General features: G+C 41.8%; 1 protein-coding gene across 2 annotated transcripts in view; it reads left to right on the forward strand.

Moving 5' to 3' along the window:
• ENTREP2 (endosomal transmembrane epsin interactor 2) overlaps positions 1-22,400 on the forward strand; it is an 848,385-nt gene that overhangs the window by 820,628 nt on the left and 5,357 nt on the right. For both annotated transcript variants that reach the window (XM_056572508.1, XM_056572509.1), the window contains one exon: positions 20,852-21,177. In XM_056572508.1, coding sequence (XP_056428483.1) covers positions 20,852-21,177 — 326 coding nt within the window. The remainder of the gene's footprint in view (positions 1-20,851; positions 21,178-22,400) is intronic.

The raw sequence follows: 22,400 nt of genomic DNA on the forward strand, positions 1-22,400 counted from the left end.
TTCCTCCAAATCCCCATTTTTCGTGGTGTACGGCCGTCACCCTCTTCCCCCCCTCCCTACTCCCTTGCCCTCTGGTCTGCCCGCTGTGGATGAAATTTCTCGTGACCTTTCCATCATATGGAGAGAGACCCAAAATTCTCTCTTACAGGCTTCATCACGCATGAAGAAGTTCGCGGATAAGAAAAGAAGAGCCCCTCCCGTTTTTTCCCCTGGAGACAAGGTATGGCTCTCCGCTAAATATGTCCGCTTCCGTGTCCCTAGCTACAAGTTGGGACCACGCTATCTTGGTCCTTTCAAAATTTTGTGTCAAATTAATCCTGTCTCTTATAAACTTCTTCTTCCTCCTTCTCTTCGTATCCCTAATGCCTTTCACGTCTCTCTTCTCAAACCACTCATCCTCAACCGTTTTTCTCCCAAATCTGTTCCTCCCACTCCTGTTTCCGGCTCCTCGGACATCTTCTCGGTCAAAGAAGTCTTAGCTGCCAAAAAGGTCAGAGGAAAAAATTTTTTTTTAGTGGACTGGGAGGGTTGTGGTCCTGAAGAGAGATCCTGGGAACCTGAGGACAACATCCTAGACAAAAGTCTGCTCCTCAGGTTCTCAGGCTCTAAGAAGAGGGGGAGACCCAAGGGGGGGGGTACTGTGACGCCGAGCGCTCCGGGTCCCCGCTCCTCCCCGGAGCGCTCGCTTCACTCCCTCCGCTGCAGCGCCCCGGTCACGTCCTCTGACCCGGGGCGCTGCGATTCCGCTGCCAGCCGGGGTGCGATTCGCGATGCGGGTAGCGCCCGCTCGCGATGCGCACCCCGGCTCCCCTACCTGACTCGCTCTCCGTCTGTTCTGTCCCGGCGCGCGCGGCCCCGCTCCCTAGGGCGCGCGCGCGCCGGGTCTCTGCGATTTAAAGGGCCACTGCGCCGCTGATTGGCGCAGTGGTTCCAATTAGTGTGTTCACCTGTGCACTTCCCTATATCACCTCACTTCCCCTGCACTCCCTTGCCGGATCTTGTTGCCATTGTGCCAGTGAAAGCGTTCCTTGTGTGTTCCTAGCCTGTGTTCCAGACCTTCTGCCGTTGCCCCTGACTACGATCCTTGCTGCCTGCCCCGACCTTCTGCTACGTCCGACCTTGCTTCTGCCTACTCCCTTGTACCGCGCCTATCTTCAGCAGCCAGAGAGGTGAGCCGTTGCTAGTGGATACGACCTGGTCACTACCGCCGCAGCAAGACCATCCCGCTTTGCGGCGGGCTCTGGTGAAAACCAGTAGTGGCTTAGAACCGGTCCACTAGCACGGTCCACGCCAATCCCTCTCTGGCACAGAGGATCCACTACCTGCCAGCCGGCATCGTGACACCATCGCTCTCCTCCGTCGTCATCACGTCACGCCATCCCGTCATCCAATTGGTGCAACGGCGATGGAGAGCGACGATCCAGGGCAGCGGCGACGGTCCGGAGCAGCGGGGACACACCGGAGACATGATGACAGTGACGATGCAGGGCAGCGGTGACGGTCCGGAGCGGTGGAGACACATGAGCCTTATTAACAGCATTGCATTTTTGGGGCAAAAATTCAGCAGCCAGATTCTAGGTGTGAGTCAGTAGGGAATATATGAAATGCCACCTACTTGGCATTTTTCCCTTTGGCATTTTTTACTCTTCGTTGGTGTTTTTTTTTTTATCCAGTTGTAGTTTTCAAAAATCGCATGCTGAGGCTATACATTTTTTTTTCAGGGAGTCTTGGTCTTTTTTTCATATACTTCTATGGGTGGAGAAAAACACCAGGAAAAACACAATGTGGGTTTAACATTTGCTTCTTTGAGTCACATGATGAAAGAATCACATGACGAGTAATGAGAAAAACGCAGGGAAATAAACACCAAGGAAACAAACTGAGTTATCATTATTAAAGTTTATGTTAGCATTGCTAAAGTTACAAAGAAAGTTGTAAAACATATTTTACCACATATCCCAAAAGAAAAACATATTTATGGCATACAGCAAAACCCTAATGGAAAGAAATACCCACTTGACTTCTCACTAACCCACGAATTTGAACAAGGCAATACAATGAGTAATGCTAACAGCATGCCCTGGTGTTTTCAGCAACAGCTACTCACAAGGTTTGACAATGTTTTGTGTTATTTATAATCCCCTAGTATAATGGAGGCAATATTAGACGAGTGGAAGGTTATGGCAGGTTAATGCACTCCTGATTCTGGAACAAACAACATCAGCATCACTTTAGGCACTATGTTGCATCAGGAGGCCATTTTCATAATACTTCTCTAGTAATAGCTGGTAATCACCTTGCCCATAGAATTCCATTAAGGGGAACTATGTGTAATTGTCCAAAGTACTATATAAAAAGACAGAGGGGCTTGTTAATTAGTATTATTATTATTATTATAAAGCCAGAATTAGCCGTTGAGGTAGGAGGTAAATGTTAATCTCCTGTTCTTAAACCATGTTGACAAGGTTGGCAAACTAATATTTCTTTCTTATCTTTTTTTTTCTGGGTGTCTTATCCAAAAATCTCGGCATATTGGAAAACCATAATGAATTAAAAAGGTTAAATAATGCAAATGCATTGCTCAGAATACTGACAACCTGTAAATGTTTCTCCTCTTTCAAAAAAAATCATGGATACATAATTTTTTTTTTCTTTTTATAAATAATACAAAAAAAGTTTAGCTAGTGCAGTCAGCCCAGGAAATTACAGACGGTCAGCAACCATGGGTATTAACCCCTTAAGGATCCGGGGTTTTTCAGTTTTTGCACTCTCGTTTTTTCCTCCTTACCTTTAAAAAAATCATAATTCTTTCAATTTTGGACCTAAAAATCCATATGATGGCTTATTTGTTGCACCACTAATTTTACTTTGTAATGACATCAGTCATTTTACCCAAAAACCTACAGCGAAACGGAAAAAAAATCATTGTGCGACAAAATTGAAGAGAAAAAACACCATTTTGTAACTTTTGGGGGCTTCCGTTTATACACAGTACATTTTTTGATAAAAAATGTCACTTTCTCTTTATTCTGTAGGTCCATACGATAAAATTGATATTCTACTTATGTAGGTTTGATTTTGTCGTACTTCTGGAAAAAATCATAACTACATGATCTTTATTAACTTTTTTTATTTTTCACTTTTTTTTGCAATGTTATAGCCCCCATAACATATCAATGTTTGATATATATCCCCCATTATAGCAACTTGTTATCAGCACATTTATCAACCTATTTGTCAGCAACATGCAACAACCTCACCAGTTGTCCAAAAAAACACACATAGGGGGCTTGTCCACGGGATTGCCAAGAAGCAATTGTTATACTGTCATCATGTGACTCACAAGGGGTGACTCCGTTCGGCAGCAGAATTGAATGGGGTCCACTGTGCCCCTAAACAGTATACGTCAGCATCCCATTTTCGGCGGGATGCCGATGGATGCAATTAACGGGGGCCAAAACTTAGTATATTCCGACCCTTTTGCTCCTTTCTAAAGCACATCCCCACCTCTATACAAACTCCCCATCAATATTGCCTCACACAGTAATAGGGCCCATCTTATGCCCCCATACACAGATACAGCCCCCACACATACGCGTACAGTCCCCATACATAGATATACAGCCCCTACACACATACATAGCCCCTAATACACACATACACAGCCCCCAATACACAAACAGCCCCCATACACACATACACAGCGCCCCTAAACACATACGCTGCCCCTTTTTACACACAAACACATACAGCCACCATACACAAATACACTGGCCCCTATATTATAATGTACCTGTGTTGATTCCGGCTGCTCCACTCCTCCATTGCAGGCGCCGGGCAGGCAGGGGAGAGACACGTGGGCCGACGTCACTGCCAGCAGCTGGAAACTGACAGCCGTGCGCAGGCACATCTCACACCAGCAGTGACAGTTTGCTGCCCTCCAGTCAGCACTCCTTCATGTTCCAGCTCCCAATGGCCAGTCCGGGCAACAGACAAGGCAGGGCTGGGATGGACTGTTCGGGCCCCAGTATGAATATATAAATGAATATGATGGCAGTGGGCCCTTCCTTTGGAGTGACTGACTGACCACCCCGAGTCACCAATGACAGTCACCAGTCACTCACTGACTCGCAAGACGTCAGGAAAAAATAAAAGGTTGGGCCCCGGCGGCCCCCCCTGGAGATCTGGGCCCCTTACTGGGATACCGGTTGTACCCCCTGATGGCGGCCCTGCATGGCAGTGGGGTGAGTACAGAACAGCAGATAGCACTAGGTAAGTATAGCTCCCCATCCAGAGGACTACTTACGGGACCAGAAGGGGAAAATTTCAAACAACATATCCTCACCATCCCTGCAGGCAGGAATGTCTCTCAGAGGTGGTGAGGATAAAGATTTTACCATATGTAACACATTGTACACATAGTGTTAGATATGGGAAAATCTAATGACAGTTTCCCTTTAAGCCACTCTGTATGTTAAGAATGTGATGTGAATCACCAGGCAATGCAATCTAGTGAAAACCCTAGAATAATTCGGTATCAATATGACATCAGTGAAGCGTCTGAACTGAAAAGGGTCTAAGCCATTGTTGCAAGACCAACTCCCATCATGCCCGGACAGCCTTAGGCTGTCCGGGCATATTGGGAGTCGGTTTTGCAACAGCTGTAGGCACACTGGTTGGGAAAGACTGATATTATTATCTATTATCATCACTAAGTGCAAAAACAGGTAGTGAGAGTTTATCCTTCATAGGCTGGTAGTTTCAGCTAGTTTTCTCTTTCCAATCATTGTAATGTATACCAAGTTTCTGTTGTCCCGAAGGGATAAGACGCTCAGTAAGAGCTCCATATTGTACCTTATCACTATTAGTGAAGAGGGACAATGGGAAACTCAGGCTCATAATGTAACACTTTCACAGGGAAATGTCACTTGTCTTCCTGTTATTGCTCTGCTGCTTAAGTTTATAGTCGTCATTGTAAGGCCCATCTAGTATTAGAATTGGGAAGAGCAGCGCGTCTACATGGAGAAATATGATTATTTGGCTGATACTGACATTTGTCCTCCTATCTTTATGTAATAATTTGATTAGTGCCCTTGCGGACATTTGGCAGTCACTGTGGAGAATTTCATTAGTGAGGACATGGGTTCCCTATTGCACAGGAGATTCCTTTGTTGCTTGTCTTTTCGCTACAATCAGTCACACTAAAAGCTTGACAGATCACCCAATTGGATTTTCAGAGCTTTAAAATAGAGTCTCAGGAATAGAGTAGGACAGAAGCATTTATCATTCTGGAGTCTCGGATGATGTACGTCCTATGAAACTGCTCAGGCATTTACCTTTTCCAATCTAAAAATATCAGCTTTGTTCAGTATTTATTCATTTCATATCAGGTGTTGATAAAAATAAATAAATAAATATAAAATTATATATATATATATATATATATATATATATATATATATATATGTCAGAATCGTAAGTAAATTTCTTTACAGGGATGTCTGAGCTCACATATAAATTGTTAATGAAATGTGATTTTTACAATATTATTGGATACAATAATTGGCGGCATGGAAGGCTGTCACACAGGAAAGGGTGGCGATCATTCCTGAGCTGCTTTTACAGATGATGTCCAGCATTGGGGAGTTGTTACAATGTCCTGTAGATGATCAAGTCATGATGAGAAAAGATTCCTTTCTCTACTGTGCAAGAAGATAAAGTCATGGTTTCTTTACACCTAGCTGTCTATAAGTCTCAAGTATTGTACTGTAAATAAACTGTCACTCCTTCTGTATCATCTGCTTGTCATCCTTTCAAAGACATCCAAGAGAATGTGAAGAGTTAAATTTATCAATGTTAAGCAATGAAAGTATAGCAATCCAAAAGTAGTAGAGAAAGATTAAATTAAAGGAGTAGGCTAACATAAAGTAAAAAATAAATAATTAAAATGCTGCAGAAGCATATAGCATTCATTGCTTACCTGTCTGTCCCAGTTTTAAAACCACCAAAAATCTATATGTTGTGGGGGTTCTGTACTTCCTGGCTAAACAATTGTTATTATCAAAGGCCTACCACCGTGCTTACTTCTTTCCCACAGCACTCCCCCCAGTTTCCGACCCAAAGCTGTTGCAGAACATTTTATAGCACACTATAGCACTGTCATTTAGGCTGCAGCACCTGTTATCCCTCCCTGTCTGCTCCTCTGCATGTGGAATTGTTCAGCACAAGGCAGCATTCTGTAAACACACCTTATTCTCCCTAAATGCCCCAATAAAGATTTACAGTATATATGCATATGTGTATATAACAGTAAAATGGAAATGTAGGCTGTATGGGGCTGGTCAGGGGTGATGACAGTAATGAGGATTGAGCTAGGAGACAAGATCCAGCCAAGCCTCCTTAAACAGTTGATGATAATGTGTTGTCTGATGAGAGTGGGAGGAGTTGGGGAGCTGTAGAGAATACCACACTGACAATGAAAGGACTAGACAACTTCTTGTAAGGAGTCAATTAAGCCTCCTAACACTACACAAAAACCACTATATTAGCAAGTTTTATATCTTGTGATGATAGTCTTATTTTAAACAATTTTCTGAAACTAGAATACCTTTTTAAAGGTGTTGTTTTGGATTACAGACCAGCGTCGCACTGATACTGCAGCTTTGCCCCATCCACTTGAATGTAGATGAGATTTTAAAATAGTACAATTACAGTATCAGGTAAGAGGGATACTGCACCCCATCAATGAAAATAATTCCTCTGCCTCAGATGAATACATCAATTTGAGGAACAGGATATTAAAACTGGCCTGGTCTAAAAGTGTTTAAAGCTATAAGTCCAGATTTATCAATCTGCCGCAGACTAAACTGTCTGGGTTTGCCGATAACAACCAATAACCGTTCATTTGTTATATTTTACTAAGCTCTGGTAAAATGAAAGCTGAGCTGTGATTGGCTGCTATGGGCAAAACCAGGAAGCTGTGGTTTCAGACAGACTGATAAATCACAGACATTAATGGGGGAGATTGATCAAAACCTTTGGTGCGGAAAAGTTAACCAGTTGTCCATAGCAACCAATCAAAGCGCTTTTTTCATTCTTAACAAGGCCTCTGAAAATGCAATCTGATTGGTTGCTATGGGCAACTGGTCAACTTTTCCTCACCAAAGGTTTTGATAAATCCCCCCTTAGTGCCTACATACATAAGGGACTAAATGGGCTTTGTCTAGCAGTAAGGGGAGCCTGCAGCACTGAATTAAAATAAAATGTGTGAAGCTGCATGTTCATTTTTGTAAAAACTTGTTTAGAAAATAGACAAAGAAAAATAAATAACTAGGGATACTCGAATACATCTCAAGTTAGAGTTCCTACAACCAACAGCCCATCACCTTATCCAGCCAAGAGGGCCCTCTGTTAAGCTGTTTGAAGAGACCACAGCTCTTGGGAGTGCTTTAGGATCTTCACTATTTACATCATTATCAGATAACCAGCCTAATTCATTCTTGAGTAGCAGTCCCCCAAGGTATGGCAGCGTTATCTCATTTACAATACTTTGCACCGCAAAGTTAGGTGGCATCTTTAAGGAGATGATTGGTGGGAGTGCCAGGATATAGTGCCCCACCTGAGAATAAGCTGTCAGCTTTACAAGACTTGATAATTCCTTTAAACCAAGCCGTTACTTTAATAAATGTTTTAATGCTATGTCACTGTTAATGTAATATTTCATATTCCTTTGTGAATCACTAATGGTTTTCTTTGGTCCTTTGTTTCATCTGAATCAGGGTATATTCACACTATGGAATTAAGAGAGGAAAATGTCCATGCTATATTGCTTTTGGGACTCCAGCAGAAATTATGTGAAATCAGCACTTGTTTCCACTACAATTTGCAGCGGAAATAAATGACGAATAGAGAGGAAGTGACACCACATTTACCTTACTGCACTGCCACTGCAAAAAAATATAGCAATTCCCATGTGATGTTAATGCAAGGGTGCACTGAGGGCAGTTGTCCAGACCATTCCCATCTCCTCCTGTAGCCCCACCTAACCCCCGAGCTGCCCTTCAGCTTTGATGTGGAGTCAAGTCAAATTCAAGATCTCACGGATGCGCTGTGTCTAGGTGGGGCTGTTACATGGCTTCACATCATTGCTGAGAAGAGGCTCAGGTTCGGTGATCATGGAGACCTCTCTCAGTGCACCATGGAACTGTACAGAATAAATGGGTTACCATGGCGCATTAATATTACACAGGTATTGCTATATTTTTTATCAGTAACAGAAGACCTATTCACACCAATGTTATATTCATGCAGAGGGATCTCTAAGTGAAAATTCTGTAGTGTGTAGTGTAGAGTACCTTCATACTGTTTACATTTGTTGAAATTACATTTATGACCATTTTCTGGGTACAAACAGTACATTGTACATTGTATGCAGACCACCCACCCAGAGTTTCAGTAGGTCCATTCAGTAGGCCATGTTACATCAATGCCCATGAAGTCCAACAATACAGAACCCATCTGACGCAGACAATAATACTGGAATACAAAAAGGAAACAAATTGTTCCTCACTTGTTCTGCAAAGCCATGATCCCAGAATATAGGATTGGAATAACATCTAAGATGTGGTACCTGTAAAACCTGTCGTATGCCATAGGCGTGAAGACTGTCACAGAGAATTTATCTTGTACATGCATTCATTTATTTCATATGGAAATCTATTTTTAAGGCAACATATTGTAAATTCAACAAAAGCACAGTCAAAAATATTATTCCCCATTAATGTAAATTACATTTGTGTACATTAAATGGGTTATTATCAGGAAGACAGTCACTATAAAATACAGTATTACTGGGAGTATAGCCAAAAATTATTATGCACTCCTATCATTAGACATCATTATCTGCCTTAAACTTCTCACCAAGACAAGAGCTAACATTTACTGATCACTGGTATTATATGCATTGATGGCTAAAATTGCAAGTGGATAAGAGACTGAGTTATGGATGAAAGAGAACGACTGACAAAACACAGCTGGCGTGTGCATTTGGCCCTTCATAATACATCCAGAACTAATGATATATGATCACAGTTAGAATATTAGCATCGTTGTAATAGAGGAGCCCCATCTTCACTTGTTGTAATATATGGCCTCGGCTTGCACTAATTTTGCATCTGTGGCAGCTGTTCTCTTCCAATTTTCTTTTGCAGGATGTATTGTATGTTCCATCCAGACATCCCCTTATATCCTCGAATACAACTGTATGATTTTGGTGATTCAATTTGTTAGGCTTCTGCAGTATATCTAATGCTGGCAATTTGGAGATAGGAAGAGTGTCAATACTTTGGAAAGATTTGCTAGCACATCATGTTGTAAATCTCTTTGGCTGCCTTTGTTTGTGTTAAAAAGCAACCGTATCTCAAAGATGATTTAAGGTCCGTTCTGTCTGTGCATTTATAAAGGATGGTTGTATTGCAAATGGAGCACATACATCAATGCAATGGCTCGGCTCGCCCTGAACCAAATTGAGAGAGACAGAAAGTGTTTCCGAGATTCTCCCCTCTACTAGGGGTTTGCGGTGGAGAGCTTCTTAAATCAATAGCAATTACATTAATTACTAGTGGGAGAATCAATTACTCATTTGCCAAGGCAAATAGTATTCCTAAATGGAATGAAATATACAGCAGGTGAAGGCTTTCTCCTTGAGCATAGACCGTGGATCTCAGCTGGCTGGAGGAAACAAATGATTCCCCTACAATAAAACCATCATTATATTTTCTCAAACCAAAAGCACAGATAACATTGTATGTTCTTATTTTTGGCCCTGCCAAGGAGTCTCTCATAATTAACTGATACATTCTGCTATATAGAGGTCATTTTTCTTGACCTTCGCTTTTGATCTGCCACCTTTAACATTGGGTGCAGATGTTTTTATAGCTTTTTTACTTACTTGGTCTAGTTTCATATCAATTATGACCACACCAGCTGACTTCTCTGCAATACTAACAGTAGCTCATAATCCAGTACAGCCTTCAGAATACATCCCGAGACCCACAGGTCATTCACTTTACCTTAGTGTGGATAAAAGAAGTAGAATGAAGAAAGGATATTGTGCACTTCATAACCCCCTTCACATTCAGTTTATTACAGCTCAGGTAGTATTAAACTCATGACTGAATGGTTAATGATTCTTCATCTACATTTTTCTTTGGTCCGATAGATAAGTGTCACGATTCGGCTGGCTGGAGGTGGATCCTCTGTGCCAGAGAGGGATTGGCGTGGACCGTGCTGGTGGACCGGTTCTAAGTTGCTACTGGTATTCACCAGAGCCCGCCGCAAAGCGGGATGGTCTTGCAGCGGCGGTAGCAACCAGGTCGTATCCACCAGCAACGGCTCAACCTCTCTGACTACTGAAGATAGGCGCGGTACAAGGGAGTAGACAAGAGCAAGGTCGGACGTACCAGAAGGTCAGGGCAGGCAGCAAGGATCGTAGTCAGGGGCAACGGCAGGAGGTCTGGAACACAGGCTAGGAACACACAAGGGAACGCTTTCACTGGCACAATGGCAACAAGATCCGGCGAGGGAGTGCAGGGGAAGTGAGGTATAAGTAGGGAGTGCACAGGTGAGAATACTGATTAGGCCTGCTGTGCCAATCAGTGGCGCAGCGGCCCTTTAAATGGCAGAGACCCGGCGCGCGCGCGCCCTAAGGAGCGGGGCCGCGCGCGCCGGGACAACACAGACGGGGAACGGGTCAGGTACGGGAGCCGAGATGCGCATCGCGAGCGGGCGCGTCCCGCATCGCGAATCGCATCCCGGCTGGGAGTAATATCGCAGCGCACCCGGTCAGCAGGTCTGACCGGGGCGCTGCGAATGAGAGAACGCTGCGAGCGCTCCGGGGAGGAGCGGGGACCCGGAGCGCTCGGCGTAACAATAAGAGTGGTACCCCAGGCCCAAAGGCTCCTCTGCAAAGTAAGCCCATGGTGGAAAAAAGTCTACTCCAACATTTTCCAGAAAAAAAGGGGTGCCAGTCTTATAAATAGCAAATGGTATGTGCCTAGAGGTAGAACTAGTGTTTTACCCATAACATTTCCAAATCCCCTATCCAAAGGATAAAGGAGAAGTGTCAGATCATGGGGGGGGGTTGACCAGGGATGGTCCAAGACACTGTGCTGCCTTGGTCTAGGAGTAAAGTAGTATGCCACTGCATATCTGGAGGACATGATAAAAAAAATGCAATTCTGGGGTTTTGTATTATTTTCACTTTTACGCCATCTACCGTATGGAATTAATAATGTTATATTTAATATATATATATATATATATATATATATATATATATATATATTTAAATATTTAAATATAATAGTTTGGACAATTACACACGTGGCAATATCTAATTTGTTTATTTTTATTATGTTTACATGTTGTTATATGGACAATGGGAAAAGGGGGTTGATTTGAACTTTTAATATGTAAGGAGTTAAAAAGTACCTGTTACCAAATAAACTGTTCTCAACTACCTCAGTAACTACTCTATACATCTCTCCTGCCCTGAAAAACAATTTCAGAGCTTTAAAAAGCTGTGTATCTTACCTTTCTTCTTGCTCACATTCAATTTCCCAGCAGGAGAAAGTGGGCGTTTCCCAGTAGGCATGACATCACTGAAGCCTGTTGGGGGACCACTTCCGCGCTCACATTGTTGCAGTATTGTGATGAATAGAAGACCTCAGAGCTCTGTACATGTTTCAGTCTGTGTTGCTATCAGTGAGCCTGTCCTTCAGCTGTCAGCATGTGTAGCTTTCTGTGAGAATCTGTGGAGCTTTCAATCTCTGTGCAGCTGACAATCAAGCTCTGTGCAGAGAAAAACTTCCTGAGTTCGGACTCCTGCCAGGCTGGGAGGAGACCAAACTCACTGTATTACAGTGCGGATGAAAAGTTTGGGCACCCCAGGTAAAAATTTTATTAATGTGCATAAAGAAGCCAAGGAAAGATGGAAAAATCTCCAAAAGGCATCAAATTACAGATTAGACATTCTTCAACAAAAGTTAGATTTTATTTCCATCATTTACACTTTCAAAATAACAGAAAACAAAAAAATGGCATCTGCAAAGTTTGGACATCCTGCAGGATGGGCAGATGCAGGGGAGTTTTTCATGACCTGTGATTCTAAAGACATGCTGCAACTTTTAAGTTTAAAAGCTTTAGAACATAAAATTGTTCAGCTGGCCGAAAAAGAAATCAGAGCATTTTGGACAGTAAAATAACTTACCGCCTACATTGACTGCAACCGAGTCCCCGTCTGTATCCCTCCCCTGCACGAGCACCCGTTATCCTGCCTGTGTTATCCAGCTTGCAAAGTCGGAAGCATTACAAATCTTGAATAAAGAACCGTGCTGTTTTGACAAGCTACAACTCCGGTGTGGTGAGTGGATTCATTATCTACTATACATGGACTGCAGAGTTAATATCTTGTAGTTATCTTGTAGTATCTGTGGCAAGTATCACAGCTTGTAAATGCTTTTTGTAGCTAGCCAAGAGTCTTTCAATTCTTGTTTCAGGTATCTTTGCCCATTCTTCCTTACAAAAGTCTTCCAGTTCTTTGAGATTTCTGGGCTGTGTCAGGATTCGGCAGGCTGGAGGTGGATCCTCTGTGTCAGAGAGGGATTGGCGTGGACCGTGTCGGTGGACCGGTTCTAAGTTGCTACTGGTTTTCACCAGAGCCCGCCGCAAAGCGGGATGGTCTTGCAGCGGCGGTAGCAACCAGGTCGTATCCACCGGCAACGGCTCAACCTCTCTGACTGCTGAGATAGGCGCGGTACAAGGGATGAGACAAGAGCAAGGTCGGACGTAGCAGAAGGTCAGGGCAGGCAGCAAGGATCGTAGTCAGGGGCAACGGCAAGAGGTCTGGAACACTGGCTAGGGATACACAAGGAACGCTTTCACTGGCACAATGGCAACAAGATCCGGCAAGGAAGTGCAGGGGAAGTGAGGTAATATAGGGAAGTGCACAGGTGAACACACTAATTAAAACCATGCGCCAATCATTGGCGCACCGGCCCTTTAAATCGCAAAGAGGTGGCACGCGCGCGCGCCCTAGGGAGCGGGGCCACGCGCGCCTAGACAGCACAAACGGAGAACGAGTCTGGTAAGCGGGTCGGGGTGCGCACATCAAGCGGGCGCGTCCCGCATCGTGAATCGCATCCCGGCTGGGGACATTATTGCAGCGCACCCGGTCAGCGGGTCTGACCGGGGCGCTGCGAACAGGAGAACGCTGTGAGCGCTCCGGGGAGGAGCGGGAACCCGGAGCGCTCGGCGTAACAGGCTGTCTGTCACGCACTGCTCTTTTAAGGTCTATCCATAGATTTTCACTTATGTTGAGGTCAGGAGATTGTGAAGGCCATGGCAAAACCTTCAGTTTACGCCTCTTGATGTAATCCCCCATGGATTTCAAGGTGTGTTTAGGATCATTACCCATTTGTAGAAGCCATCCTCTCTTTAACTCCAGCTTTTTCACAGATGGCATCAAGTTAGCATCCAAAATTTGAAGATATTTTATTGAATCCATGTTTCCTTCTTCTAATGAGATGTTCCATGTGCCACTGGCTGCAATACAACCCCAAAACATGATTGATCCACCCCCATGCTTAACAGTTGGACAGAGGTTCTTTTCATTAAATTATGTTCCCCTTCTTCTCCAAACGTACCTTTGCTCATTGCGGCCAAAAAGTTAAATTTTAACCTCATCGGTCCACAGAACTTGTTTCCAAAATGCATTAGGCTTGTCTATATGTTCATTTGCAAAGTTCAAACGCTTATTTTTGTGGTGAGGATGTAGAAGAGGTTTTCTTCTGAAGACTCTTCCATGAAGACCATATTTGTACAAGTATCTCTTTATAGTGGAATAGTGTACCACAACTCCAGTGTTTGCTAGATCTTTCTAGAGGGATTGTGGGGGCTGAACTGGAGGAAGAGGAGGAGGAGGAAGAGGGGCACAGTGGAGCACAGTTTAGGTTTCGCCAAATGGGCAGTTTTTCTAGTAATCTGACAGGAGAGGAGGAGCAGGAGCAGCCAGAGGAGCTGAATAGTGCCAAACAGATTTAAGGCGCTGCTCCCCAGTTACAAACATTCCTCCGCCTCAGACCTTTTTTCAACTTACTTCGTCACCGGGTACTGATATTGCCACCCACTGCACCACTCTGTCACCGGGTCACTTTCAGGACTCCTGATGCTGCTGCTGCCACCTCCAGGCTGTCTCATTCAGCCACTATATGGTCTCTTCTCATGCTTCAGCCAACTCAAAGCTGTGTCATTCAGCCACTATATGGTCTCCTCATGCTTCAGCCACCTTCAGGCTGTGCCATTCATCCAATATATGGTTTACTGATGCTTCAGCCAGCTCCAGTCTGTGTCATTCAGCAACTACATGGTTTAGTGATGCTGTTGGGCCTAGGACATTAACTATATATATATATATATGTTTATGGTAGCACTAGGTACCATACATCTTCCACGGAAATTTCAAAATTCATCTTTTATTCTTAGAGATTGTGAGGCCCTATTGTCTCCTCATCTGCCGCCAACTCCAGGCTGTGCCATTCAGCCACTATATGGTCTCCTCATACTGATGCCACCTCAAGGCTGTCTCATTCAGTGACTATATGGTCTTCTCATGCATCAGCCACCTCCAGGCTGTGCCACTCAGCCACTATACGGTCTCCCCATGCTTCAGCTACCTCCAGGCTGTCTCATTCAGCCACTTTATGGTCACCTCATGCTGTCAACAACTCCACATTGTGTCATTCAGCCATTATATGGTCTCCTCATGCTGCCAACACCTCCACGCTGTGTCATTCAGTCACTATATGGTCTTCTCATGCTTCAGCCACATCCAAGCTGTGTCGTTCAGTCACTATATGGTCTCTTCATGCTGCCAACACCTCCATGCTGTGTCATTCAGCCCCTATATGGTCTCCTCATGCTGCCAACACCTCCACACTGCGTCATTCATCCACTATGTGGTCTCTTCATGCTGCCAACACCTCCATGCTGTGTCATTCAGCCCCTACATGGTCTCCTCATGCTGCCAACACATGCACATTGTGTCATTTAGCCACTATATTGTCTCCTCATGCTGCCAACACCTCCACACTGTGTCATTCAGCCATAGAAACATAGAATGTGTCGGCAGATATGACCGTTTGGCCCATCTAGTCTGCCCAATAATCTGAATCCTATCAATAGTCCCTACCCCTATCTTATATGAAAGATAGCCTTATGCTTATCCCATGCAAGTTTAAACTCCTTCACTGTATTTGCATTGACCATCTCTGCAGGACGGCTATTCCATCCATTCACTACTCTCTCAGTAAAGTAATACTTCCTGATATTACTTTTAAACCTTTTCCCCTCTAATTTAAAACTATGTCCTCTTATGGTCTCCTCATACTGATGCCACCTCCAGGCTCTGTCATTGTGCCGCTCTGTGGCAGTGATTCTGAAAGTGATGCCTGTAATCTGCATGTCATACTGAATAACAGCATTATTTCATTACCCCAGCACACTCCATATGTGTGTTAGAACACTGCAAAGTGTTCTACACCCCTATTGAGGCTCTCTGTAAGCCAGAAATAGCTGTTTTTAATATAGATTCGCCAAGAATAAATTTGGATCAATCAAAACATTTTAGAAAAATTTGGCGAATTGTCTGAATCAAATTTTTCAAATGTTTGCTCATCTCTAAATATAATGAAAAAAAAAGAAAAAAGTCAAAATTCCTTAGTTCATAAATAGCTTTTAAATATTATACCATGGAACAATGGCTGTGAACACACATGGGACACTATTCTACTTTCTGACACAATAGTACGTTTTGTGTAGCATGATAATATGAATAGATATTGGTTATGAAAACATATTTCAAAGTACAATATAGAAAAGTAACAAAAAATGACATTGCAAGGCAGATTTGTGAAATTTGATGTAATTTTTTAGTACATAGAATATCTACAACATATAATTCATTTTGAAAAGATTCTTGTATTCCTTCACTTTGCATTATGCTACATAAACACTTTTCTACACACTGGTTGGCAGGGACTGTAGTGGGAGTCTCACTGGGAATGATTTCCAGAACAGCTTCTCTTTGACACATGGAGAATGTATTCATAGATTTTATTCAGCAATTTGCATCATGTCTCAAAACATCTGTGTTCTCCATAAGAACATAAAATACTGCAATAAAGTATGCCAGGCAGGTATGAGAATATGAGTTGCATGGAACGGTGGTACAATGAAAGATAAAATAGATAGATAGTTAGATGGATGGATCTATAGATAATACAAAAAAGGAGGTATTGCAGCACTCCAAGTATGGAAAATCAGGTGCAGTTTATTTACCCATCTTTCAGATACAAAGTTTCTCTGACCTCACGACGGCTTTCTCAAGTGTCTTGAGAGTATCGTACTTGAGAAGGCCAACATGTGGTTGGAGAAACGTTGTACCTGAAAGATGGGCGAATAAACTGCACCTGATTCTTCACACTTGGAGTGCTGCAGAACCTCTTTTTTTTGTATTGGCTTTACTGGATGGACCATGACTTGGGATGATGAACTCTGCTGGCACCCGTTATAATATATGCACTTTGGGTTGTGCTGCTTCCTTGTATGCATTGGATCGATAGACAGACAGACAGATAGATGATAGATGATAGATAGATAGATAGATAGATAGATAGATATGAGATGTATAGATAGATAGATATGAGATAGATGATAGATAGATAGATTTGAGATAGATAGATATGAGATAGATAGATAGATAGATAGAGAATAGATAGATATGAGATAGATGATTGATAGATAGATTGATAGATGATAGCTTTTCATTAATAAAACATATTCTTTTTTATATAATGTGAATTAATATGCAGACTTCAGCAGTCAGCTCTTAATGCCTTGTGTTATGACATATTCCCCAGTATCCTTGAATTATTTATTAAATGAGTGTATTACAAGTATAGAATTAAATCTGATTATTTCTTACTTTACGAGTTGTGTGCCTCACACAGTATCATGATATTGTATATTTTATTACGTTATTGGGAAATATGCATTGACTTCAGTCTGCAGGAGCTGTTCTGTTGTACCTCTGGAGGGCTGGACTGTATTCCATGTAAAATCTTTCACATGAGCTTCATTGCTAACTAGGAGAGTTTATAGACAGCCCATATCACCAATCATTTTCTCTTCGCAGTAGAAGTCCTGATATCCTAAACAAGGAAATAGATTAACTTTTTTTGTGTGTGACAGGAAGCATTCAATGGTAGAAAGAAAACATTTGAAATACTTTAGAGGCATCTAACATACAGATGTAAGGTGAAAAATAGTTGGCAAGAACATAAACTTGTCATGAATTTGTAGATTAAATCAGGGGGTTAGATGAAGGTTATTGTCAACTAAGACGTACACACTTCCCAACTTTTTGGATCAGTGTGAGAGATCCATTTCTTTAGGCATAGCTATATGTTTAAAAAGTTTTTAAAATTAAATATTAGCACACCAGCATCACCAAAGTATAGAATTTTTTTTTAAATCTAAATCATACAAAAAAGACAAATTGTAGTCAAACAAAAGGTTAAGAACCAAATAGCTCCTAGGACAGCTAGTGTATTAAAGGGGTTATCCACCATAAGGTGATTTTAGTACATACCTGGCAGGTAGTAATGGACATGCTTAGGAAGGATCTGCACTTGTCTTGGGGCTAAATGTCTATGTTGTGAGATTACCATAACACTGTGGCTAGCTTTTTGTGAACTTGTATTTCCTGCTTGACTTTTTTTTTTTTTACTACAAATCCCACAATCCCATTTTCCTCCCTCCCACACATCAGCCACCCCACCCATTGAAACATAAATGAGCTGCAGACCTGTAGTTTTCAATCATGGTGCCTACAGCTGTTGCATTAGTTGCAGATTGATCTCTCTCCCACCAAGCGATCCCTCCACCCATTAAAGCAGACATGCTCCCTGTCATCAGCTGACTAGTGAGTCAGGTCTCGGCCGCATTGCAAGCTCGGAAAAATCCGAGACAACAGTCATTTTGTATGCTGGTAAAAATAAACAGTGGGGTGAAAATCACAGAATTGTGAGAAACTGTCACACACAGGTACAGACACTACATTATGAGGTGCACTAACTTTACAGCCCCTGTAGCATAGTCTAATAAAAAAAAAATCCTGGAATACCCCTTTAATGCAAAGAGAGACAGAGGAACTTGGGTCAAGAGTAGGGACTATCCATCCAGATGAAGCACACTTGAAAGATATGACATAGTGACATAGTTTGTAAGGTTGAAAAACGTTCATCAAGTTCAATCTAACACCCTACTGTGTGGATCCAGGAGGCAAAAAAAACAAAACAAAACATGAGACTGATTCCAAATATCCCATACCAGAGGAAAAATTCCTTCCCGACTCACAGTCAGAATAAATCCCTGGATCAATGTTCTATCCCCATAAATTTAGCATACATAACCTGTAATATTAAATTTTTCTAAAAAAACATCCTTGAATTTGTTTATTGAGTCAGACATCGCAACACCATGTGGTAAAGAGTCTCACTGCTCTTACAGTAATTAATCTCTGTATAGGTATAAAGAGATTTAAAAAAAAAATCAGTAGAAAGATCTCTGTACTGTCCATTCATATATTTGTACCTTTTGATCCCCTAAGATGTCTTTTCTCCAAACGAAATAACCCCAAGCTTGAGAACCTGTCTTGATACTGTAATCCTCCCATACCATCAATTATCTTTGTTGCCCTCCTCTGTACCCTCTCCAGTCCAGCCATGTGTATACAGGGGCCAATAATTGGACACAATACTCCATATGTGGTCTGACTAATGATATATACAGAGACAAAACTATGTTTCTGTCTTTACCCTCTATGTCTCTCTTAATACATCCTATGACTTTGGGACTCTGGGCTAATTTTTTTTATGCACCGTGATCTGTAGTTTCTATTGATACTATTTTCTATTTTTGCACATATATGACTTTTTGATTACTTTTTATTCAATTTTTTCGGGATTTTATGTGACCAAAAATCAGCAATTTCAACTTTTTCTTTTTTTTTTTTAATATTTACGCCATTCACCATACAGCCATACAGGATCATGAACAGTACGTTTCAATTATTTGGACATTTTGGCATTTGACAATGCTAAATATGCATTTTTACATTTTTATTTTTATTTTTTTAAATGGGAAAAGATAAATTTTTTAAGAAGAGGGGCTTATTTGTTCAAATATTTTTTAATTATTTTATTTACAGTTTGTTTTTATTTACATAGGGGACTTCTACATGCAATTTTCAGATTGCTAACACTGAGTAATGCTATGCTATTGCTAATGGCTCAGCAGGCTCTATCAGAAGATCTGAGCCAGAGAACCTGTACGGAGCAGGTGAGGGAACATCCGACAGGAAAAGAAACCGATCAGACCACAAGTGTTGCAGGGGTGTCCATCGGTTAAGGATACTGTCATTGTTGCACTTAAGTGTCGTGATCGCTATTGATCAGGGCACTTAAGGGGTAAATGACAGAGAATGGTGAGATCACCATTCTCCGTCATTGACAGTGAGTGCATGACTGCTGATAGAAGCCATCACTTGCAGTCTATGAAGCGAGCACCGCTAAGGACATAAATGTACATCCTGGTACATTAAGTACCGGGGCACCAGGATATGCATTTACGTCTATTGTCCTAAGGGGTTAATATTATGTAGGTTTTTCTTGTGCCATCAAAACAGCTCTGACTCACTGAGCCATAGACTCTGTAAGACCCCTGAAGCTGTCCAGTGATGTCTGGAACCTATACATTAGGACCTCTTTGGATCAGACTTGTTTTTCCTGGACATATCACGTTGGTCGATTAAGCTGAGATCTCGGAAATTTGTTGGTCAAGTCAACACCATTACTGAACCATTTTGGCAAGGGGCAGGATGCATTATCATGCTCTCAGAGAGGCAACTGCCATTAGGAAATACTATAAACATGAATGGGTTTTCTCAGTCTGCAGCAACGGTATGTAAAATAGGTACCTGAACACTGCAATACACTGTGTTCTTGCTCTACACTCTCATCAAAGTTGTCCTTCCTTGATCCCATTTACTAGGTACTAACCACCCTTTGACTGTTGTCACTCAATGTTACTCACTTCACCTGTTAGGGTTTTTAATGTTATGGTGAATTGGTGTCTGTCAAAGGTAGCCTAAGAGTAAGGAGTAAATTATGTGATTACACCTTCAGTAAACATTTGTAAGTGTTATATAAAAAAAAGAAAACAAAAATATTTTCTACTACATTTCTTACCCACTAACCACTATGTAAATATTATTAAGAGCCCTTCATTCGTGCCGTACGTGCTGGCTTTGTGTTTGCTTTATGCTGCACTCACTAAATGATGGTGGCTAAATAAAGGTAAGTATCTTAGTTTACATTTTGGCTGTATGTATATAAAATTGAAAGCACAACACTGTACACATATTTGGGATCAAGTTAAGAAATGGTACATTTTAGGCTACTTACAAATCATATCTCATACTCTGCCTTATGATTTGCTTCCAGATGGATTATACAGTACAGCAGCGTTCATGACTGAACAAGACTACATTTATTTAAAACGTGTGCTGCATATTCCTAATCCGCTAAATACTCGCTTGGGAGAGCGTGATTTATTAATTATTTATGCTTTGCATCTTGATACTTGATTATGCGTTTTATCCAGTCAGACAATTTAGTCTTGATATCATGTTTCAGTCTGTTTGACGGTTTACCTTTTCCCCTTCTCTTTTCAGCTCCCTGCTCGTATCCGCACATGACTGCCTCAGCCATCCAGGAGACAGGAAACCATTTTTTATTGGGAAGACAAAAAGAAAATAAGAAAGGCAGTCATCGAATCAAGCCCAAGGCCCTAAAAAATATTTCCAAGGAGAGGCCCAACTCTCTGGTGGACCTAAAAACATACAAGGACACAAAGATTTTAGTGGCTAAATTCCTGGAACATTCGAACTGTCACTTGTCTCCGGAAGTACAACACGTGGTAAACAGCATTAGGTCTGTCATCAAGTCAGATGAGCGGCACATGGAGGAAGCCATTTTTAGTGCCAACATTATAGACCAGGTAAAGTAATGTGGCAAAGTAAGGCTATTTAAAATGTTTTGAGCTTAGACTAGACAGTCTACAGATGCACCAGATTTTTAAACAGCCACTGATGAAAATCTGGCACTTTTTAGTACTTGTTCACACAGCTTATAACTGCATAGTTATTGTCTCAAAAACTGCAGTGATTTTCACGTTAAAAAACATGCAGTGTCACCTTTGAAAAACCCCCTTAAAGGGGTACTCCAGTGGAAATTTTTTTTTTTTAATCAACTGGTGCCAGAAAGTTAAACAGATTTGTAAATTACTCATGCTCCAGAAGAAGTTCTTTTCTTTTTGAATTTCTTTTCTGTTTGACCACAGTGCTCTCTGCTGACACCTCTGTCCATGTCAGGAACTGTCCAGAGCAGGAGAGGTTTGCTATGGGGATTTTCTCCTTCTCTGGATGGTTCCTGACATGGACAAAGGTGTCAGTAGAGAGAACTGTGGTCAGACAGAAAATAAATTTAAAAAGAAGAACTTCCTCTGTAGCATACAGGAGCTGAAAAGTACTGGACAGAGAAGTCATTTACAAATCTGTTTAACTTTCTGGAACCAGTTGATTTAAAAAAATAAAATAAAATGTTTTCCAGCGGAGTACCCTGAGTGCCCCTTTAACCCCACAGCAAAAATAAAGTGACATATAACTTCTTTTCCAAGAGTATCTGTCTAGTCTAAGTTTACACTGTCTAAAAACTAGTTTTTATGTACCTTCCCCAATGTGTTTTCTGCAATATGAAATTCTGTTCGGTGTTAAATGCATTATCTAGAAACTATTTCTAGCAAATCAATTTTTACCCTTTCTATTTCTGCCTACATTTGACATACATAGTGGATGCCAGGGGTACTTATGGTAGCACAGTTGCTGTCTCTACGGTTACATCAGAGTCCTTTGAGAATTTGTACTTTCGGCACATGGTTGAACATTGCGTAAGAGAAGCTTCCCCACTTGGTGGCACTGTAGAGCATGTTCTTTCACAGCTTGCAAGACTCCATACACCAGTATGACAGTCTCCTCAAAGACATACACCCAAGTCCTTTGGGCACAGAAAACTGAAAAATGTTATGGGGTATAAAACATAACACGTAGACTCAGAGAATACAAATGTATATGCAAAATCAGATCCATTAAAGACTCTATTAAATGTGTTGCTTGTGGCTTTAGCCTCTGTGTAAGACTGTGGAATCACTGTACGTTTAACATC

Source organism: Hyla sarda, chromosome 4 (genome assembly GCF_029499605.1).
Source record: "Hyla sarda isolate aHylSar1 chromosome 4, aHylSar1.hap1, whole genome shotgun sequence".
NCBI lineage: Eukaryota > Metazoa > Chordata > Amphibia > Anura > Hylidae > Hyla > Hyla sarda.